The sequence below is a fragment of the Seriola lalandi genome, unplaced genomic scaffold, assembly GCF_002814215.2.
Source record: "Seriola lalandi dorsalis isolate HSWRI2012SDOR001 ecotype SW California unplaced genomic scaffold, Sedor1 jcf7180002054931, whole genome shotgun sequence".
Taxonomy (NCBI): Eukaryota; Metazoa; Chordata; class Actinopteri; order Carangiformes; family Carangidae; genus Seriola; species Seriola lalandi.
In genome coordinates, this window is record NW_019525483.1 from 491,487 (window position 1) to 498,965 (window position 7,479).

The following is a 7,479-nucleotide window of genomic DNA, read 5'->3' on the forward strand; positions in this document are numbered from 1 at the left end:
AAGCCAATTGGTCACCAGTTAATCTAAACATGCTTGTCTTTGGCCTGTTGGAGGAAGTCGTACCAGGACAAAACCCCCACCCACATGTAAACTCCACACAGAACATGGCAGGGTCAAACCCAGAACCTTCGTGTTGTTAGGCAACAGTGCTAACCACTGCACCACCATGCTGCCCCAGTTTGGATAGTGAAACAGCAAATAGCAAACCAATATAGCATAGATCAGTGAGTCTTTCTCCAGTGTGTCCCTCTCATAGATGTGATTGTTTTGCAAGGAGAAAGCCAGAGCCAGCTGGACACCAGGGATCATCATGGCAGTCAAACTATTAGTTACAGTTGTGACCCAAGACAGATGTGTAGATATATAGCCAGCTGTCATCTGTGTTACTTTCTGATTTAAAATAACTATTTGTTTCACGATGTAGACACTGTGCAGATTATGCAAAAGTAAAAGTCTAAATGAATCAGATTGATTTGTTTTATAATCAGGCCCACCTAAATTTGAACCACTTTCATGGCGATCAATAAACAGTTGTGGAGACTAGAGCTTAAACAACTTGTGGTTAAATCGATTCTGCAATCAACAAAAAATGTGTAACTTTGATGATGCCAAAAATTTACTGATCCCAGCTTTGTCTTCTAGTAAATATCTGTGGGTTCTGAAATGGTCTGACAAAAAAAAACATCGTTCTTCACCTCTTTTACGCCAAATTAGTTGATTAGTTGAGAAATTAATCAGCAGATGAATCAACAATGAAAATAATTTCTGCAGTTATCATTGAAAATGAAGGTGCTATGCTAGTGGAGGCGTTTCACTCTGAACCAAACGTTTCTCTTCCTGGAGCCACAGAACACAAAAGGTTGAGGAGGCTTCAGTGTTTTTCAGTCAGTGACGGCTCATCAACCAGCTGCCCAGGACTCTCCCTGTTTGTTGTCCACTTAGTAAATAAAGCATGTCCACTATACAACTAGTTGATGGCCTTTTAATGGAAACACACATTAGCCAGATGGATTATCTCTCTCTCTCTCTATCTACTGGTTTATGTATTTGTTCTTTATTTCCTCTCTTTAGTTCCGCCGTGATTTTTTGACTTTTATGTGTCATATATTTTTACTCTCTCGTTGCTCTCTTCCACCTGTCAGACCATTTGAAGAATGAAGTCAGTTGCAGCCAGTGCCATTCATTTGCTGTTTTCAGTATTCATTTATAATAAGCAGTTGCTTTCCCGTATCCTCTCTGCTTGCCAATGCATGTATGCACAACTCTCCTCCTCTGTGTTTGGTTAATTTTTTTTCATCCTTCCTCTGGTCTTTCCTCTCTTCATCAGCGAGCGGCTCAGCCTCTCGCATGGAGAAGAGCATTTTGTTTATTATCTGCAGAGGAGGCAGACAACTTATCAATCTGCTTCGCTTTAATGTTCTCAGCGGGATATAAAAGAGCCTCACAGGGAGAGGGTGTGTATATGTGTGTGCACATCTGTGTATTCATATCTCATGTAGACCGTGAAGTGTGTAGCTGCTGTATAAGCAAGAGAGAGTTAACAAGAAGAAAGTCACGAAGCTCCTACTGCTGCTATTATCAGGTTGTGTTGCTGTGGAGAGAATAAAGCACTTATTTGACAGAGGCCCTTATTTCTTTATTTCTAGTTTATTTCTTATTTTCCAGCCAGGGGCCAGTGCTACAACCACGGATGTCCGTGGCTGACTGTTTTTTGAAAATGATGAACAATTTCTATAACGTCATCAGGGGGAGTTTATAGCAGATCCACAACAGTTTTCAACCACTGTATTTATATAGTGACTACAGAAGGCAACAGGCCTTTATTTCTGATTCCCTCTGTTTGGTGCAATAGTGGTATTTTAGTTTGATTGGCTCCATTTGTCCTATTAAAGTTAATACAAACTCAACACTAACTGTTTCAAATTAAAAGCCCTCTAGCATTCCAGCGGCCAGAAACCCATATTACTCACCAGGGTTTTTGTTGCTATGATGAACTGCAGTAAATGTAGTAATATAATTTCCTGGATGAGAGCAACAGTAACCAGTGCTTGTGCATATTATGTCATTATTTTCAATATTGATTCATTTGTCATAATTTTTTTTTCACTCACTCGTATAATCATTTAGTTTGTAGAAAATAGTACAAAATGGAAAATGTAGGAACTTTCATTAATAATTAGTTTTGTCTGAGCAGCCATCCATTAAAATAAATAACATCACCAACAAATGAATGTTTGGCATTGATGCTTTATAATTGACTTAAATTGGTCATTAAATTAAACTGAATTGTTTAATCAACTAATCATTTGGCACTAATTAAGATTATTTGAATACTTTAGTTTAATTTAATGTTTTGTTTTGAAAAAGAGGAAACAAAACAGGAAATAGTGAAACAGTACATCCAGTGATCCTCCCAGATTAAGGATTTTAAAGAGAGAAAGCGATGCAGCATCAAACAGCTGACAGTGGCCACACACTGGAAGAGGAGAGAAAAGACTTGAAGACAGGAGGATAAAGCAAAACACAGAATGTAATTACCAATTGACAGACAAGATTAATTAGACATCATCAATAAAACAGTGCGACAATTTCTTTTTGAAAAATGATAGTGAGCTGCTTTCCTTATCTGTGCACTACTGCAGCTAAGGGAATACTGCTCATGATAATAATGGTTCTCTAACACTGAATATTAGACTTAAATTTGAAGACGTTGCGTAATGATGATGTTAATACCTAATGAAACAAAAAATGTTATATTTTTTCAACTGGACCATATGTAGGGCTCATAAATGATATCATCATATTTTTAGGCTATATTATATAGATATATGTCTCTATATCTATATACAGATATATATTTTGAAATCTCCTTTAAAGCTCATAAATTTAACCCTTTGGCGCATAAAATCAGTATGATGACGAATGTAGTCCCTCTGACATTTGTCTGCATTCAAACCTTCTTGTTTACCTGTCATTCTTTAGTGATTTCTATTGGAACAATTTTAAATTTACAAAAGGGGGGAAATCACAACCAAGTTAAATTTGGGCCTTGACAAAAACCGAGCTCAATGCAACAAAAACTCAAGCAACAAGAGTCACTGAAAAAGACATTTATCCCAGTGCTGTTTCTTTTCTGAACCAATTCATCTGCCTCCATCTTCAGTTTCTGTTTCTGAATACATGTGAAGTCTCTCTGTGGTTCCCTCCACTCCAGATACAAAAACACTGGGCGTGGCAGCGTGTTGTCTGTGAAAACCAGCGTCTTAAAACAATTACGTGGCAATTTGTTCTCAAGAAGCTGCGATACATTGAGTATATTCGTTATATCGTCCACCTTATGTAAGAAAGTTATCCTGTGTGTGTGTTTCCAGATGTGTCAGGGGAAAGCAGTCAGAGTGGAGCCCAGTTCCAGGGTCGCCCCAGTGAGGTCTGGTCCCAGTGGCAGAACCAACATCACTCGCAGCAGGCCGGGGAACAGCACACACACCCCAACCCCAGCCAGACAGAAGTCTTCCAGGTAACACACACACACACACACTCACTCTGTAGTGTGTCACAGCAGCGTGTCTAGCTGCTGGCTGCTCACCAGTGTACACAGATATGTGATATGTCTGATAAGAGCTGCGTGTCCTCAGAACACCCCTCACCTCTGAGCCCCCCCCCTCCCTGTGTCTCTGCAGGACATGTTACCCATGGCTGGAGATCCCACCCAGGGAACAGCCAACTACAACATTGAGGACTTCGCTGACCTTGGCATGTTCCCACCCTTCTCTGAGTAATCCCCCCCTTTCTCTCCATCACTCTCCCTCTCAGAACTGGACTGATGTTTGCATTCATCTCTCATGGTCTGTCTCATTTTTCTACACTACCACTCAGAAGTTTTAGAACACTCGCTTCTTCCAGTTTCTATTGAAAATTGAGCAGTTCAGGTCCAGTAAATAACTTTAAATGGTACAAAGGTCAGCTGTAAACTGCCAAAGGTAAAAAAAGAAAAAGAAAAACAGTTCAGGTTATCAAAAACTGAAAGATGAAGATCAGCACAGGCTCAGACTTAAACCCAAGCTGCTTTAAATGAGCTATTCGTCAGTTTTGCTATTGCTACATAGATGATGTTAGCATTAACAGCTGTTTACTTGCCAGTCTTGCCAAGAGCTTCCATCATTGCATTTACAATGTAAGGTTAGAATACATCTGTGGAGCAGCACTACTTTAGGGCAGCCTGGACGTTCCAGTGACTCGGAAAGTGACAAGACGGGCTAATCGGGTCGGGGCTAGCTGGTTAGCACGCTAACTTCAGCAGAAGAAAAGATGCTATAAAGACAAGAGTTAACATTGGTGTTGGAGACAGCTTTGGGGGAAAAAAGGAAAGAAGTTTGATGCTGAATTCACAACGTTTCTTCTAGACTGGTAAATAAACAGCTGTTAATGCTAATGTTAGCTATGTAGCAATAGCAGAACTTACATACAGCTCCTTTAAGATGATCTGAACAGAAGGTGAAAGCAAAACAAACCAGTGCGACACATTTGTGGGAACTTCTGCAGCAGGGTTTTATTTCCATTTTAGAAAGGACCTCATGAGCTTCTGAATCAGTCAAAAATTGAAAGATTTCATGATTCTTTTCTTTTAAAATCTTTATTATTTATATGTCTGATGCTTTCATTTCAGAAACACTGAGACATCAGGCTGTAAATTTCAGTAACTGGATAAATGGAGGTGTTGTAAACCCGTTGAATGGTAGTGTAAACTGCTGGATCACCAACACACGGCTGATGTGCAGCATGGTGAATGTCTGGGTGCACTTGTCATTCGCACGCATACAAACACAACAGTCCACAAATGTTTGGGCTGCAAAGGCCCGCAGTATGTATCTGTGAAAATACACATACCTCATCGCTGTGAAGACGAGCGCCACTGTCAGATGGAGGGAACATCAGTCAACCTGTATCAGCTCTGTCTGTCGTCAGTGTCTCAGGCTCTCTGCAGTCAGTCTCAGTGTGACCAGAGGAGGTCAGTCAAGAGGTGAGAGATGTGTTTGTCAGAGGCTGGTCTGAGTGTTATCATTATCACCTTCAGATCTGATAAGTGAAGGCAAGTTTTCACAAAAAATCTACGTCCACATGACGTATTTACATGCAGATGAACACAATTCATGACTGTTACTACACATAGAAGATGTGTGTGTGTCCGCTGCTGTCTGGATTTTCAACATGCAATAATTACACCTGAGAAAAAAAACATTCGCTTATAAGTCATTCTGCCTTGAACAACAAAGAGAGAGATCTGTCATGTACTAATACACAGGTTGATTACATCATAAATGAGCGCTTGTTTCTGGACAACTGAAATAGTCCGCAGTAAATCTACCCTAGATATATACTTATTGACTTGACATTTCTTAGTGATGGTGTTGATGTAGGGCTGACAGTTTTACTGCTCAATATCTCCACATACCACGCTAATTAATCATTACTTCTCTGTTGAGGAATGTAGGTCTGTACCACTCCAGAAAAATGTCCCAAATTTATGAGAGAAAATATAAAACACTGGTTCTGTGCACACGGAACATTATTGTTTTTGTTTCTTTTCCCAGTTCCTGTAAAGACGTGCACTGACACCACACAGGTCAATACATGGTCACCTTACATGGTGCATACAGCAGTGTGGCAATAACACACACAGGGTCATGCATTAAATCTGCTGTCATCAGTCAGTGGGTGTCACTACTCATTAGGGGATGTTATCAGTGCCAAATGAAGGACAGTTCAACGCCATCATGTTCATTATGAGTCCAGAATAATTAAGTAATTCATAAGAATAAACAGTTTGCATGTGTAAATATTCTCACAATGGCCGAAAGAAAACAGTGGACACACAGCACAATGAGTCAGCTGATGACTGTATGCATGTGTCAGACCAGACAGGATGTCACTTACCTCACAGTCCAGTATGACCAACAGACTTTCACCTCCTCTGCACGCCTGCAGTGTTTGTAGAGAGCAGCAGTTGACAACACTATTGAGGCACATGGCAGTACGTCCCCGCACGACCCGTTTCCTCAGACATAGTGAGATTTATGTTGAAGACGTTCGCCTCCATCTGCCTCGTGCAGCCTCTTCACTGACTCTGCCAAACAGCAGCAGGGGAGGGGAAGGTGCTCACCTCCACCTGCTGCTGTCCTCACTCTCTCCATCAACCTTATTGTGTAAACTATATGTAGTGATGTCCAGAACTCTAGAGAACAACCTGATGCCAGTACAGAAGGATTCTATGTATAAATCAAACTAAATTAAAAAAGAAAAAAAAAAACAAATCAACTCATCGCAGACAGTTGCTGAACTAAGGCTTAAAGTGCACTTCATGAAGCTAACTGCTAATCTCACCAGCCTGCTTTAAAAGGGAAAAACCGCCATACCGTCGAAGCAAAGCGCAGTATTTACTAGTGTATTTGGTGTTCTTCAGCTCTCGCTACTTGACTTAATTACTTTATAATCTTTTCAACTATTAAGAGATTGAATAATACTTTCTAGTAGGGGAGCTTTTACATGATAGATTGTATAATGTCTCTGACAGACGGTTGGGAGAACCTCGAGCAGACATCGAGTCCTTTTGCTAAAGATCTCAAATTGATGTTTTTTTTTGTAAATAATGTGATTTTTATGTCGACTCGTGTTACTTTCACACAGTATATGTTTTTTGTGTAGGTTTTAATGATATTGTGTGCAATGTGAGTACATATTTAACTATTGGTATTTAGTTAGTCTGTTCATTGTACATTGAGTTCTAGACATGTACAAATTGTGTAAATGTGACCCATTATTTTTGTGTAACAAATTGTGCTTGTGACAATAAATTCTTATTGGTTACGTGGCTTCCATTCAAAATTTTAGTGTCCCATTGTTCAGGCTTTCTTAACATTTGTGAAAGGTGACATCCTTCATTTTGATCTTCTTTGGATTTCAAGAATAGTCAAGATTATAGCCACAGGCGGCAATTAGCAGGTCCCAACTTGTTAATACTTGCCCCCAGAACATGTGCACCAAATTTGGTGAAATTCTGTCCACCAGGTTTTGAGGTACATATTGTATGATATAATATATATTTGTGTCGCCCCCTATGGGTCAGGCTCAAAATGCTCTGGTAGGCCTAATCCCTATCACAGCCTGAAAGTATCTTGTATTTTGGAAGATGGCGACCATGTTTTTTGACCGATCTTGCTCATTTAGTTCCCCTAGCCAATATACAAAATTTGGTATTGCTTAGTAAGTAAAAATTCATAAAGTTCTATTGATTTTAGTGTCTTTCACATTATGCTAATTAGCAAAAAATCCATCATGGCAGACTAATATGGTCCGGAATGCTTTTTCGTAGAGCACATTGAGCTGGACTTGTGTGTCCAATCGAGTCAATCTGACAAACGGTGTGAGTGGCGTGGCCTCTCCAAAATTGGTCTTAATTACACCGCCACCATGTGGCCAGTT

General features: G+C 39.9%; 1 protein-coding gene across 2 annotated transcripts in view; it reads left to right on the forward strand.

Annotated features, from left to right (window-relative positions):
• The window catches only part of arnt2 (aryl-hydrocarbon receptor nuclear translocator 2), a 73,443-nt gene extending 66,579 nt beyond the window's left edge, over positions 1-6,864 (forward strand). For both annotated transcript variants that reach the window (XM_023393251.2, XM_023393253.2), the window contains 2 exons: positions 3,372-3,517; positions 3,681-6,864. In XM_023393251.2, coding sequence (XP_023249019.1) covers positions 3,372-3,517; positions 3,681-3,779 — 245 coding nt within the window. In that variant the 3' untranslated portion in view covers positions 3,780-6,864. The remainder of the gene's footprint in view (positions 1-3,371; positions 3,518-3,680) is intronic.
• Positions 6,865-7,479: the final 615 nt, after the last annotated feature.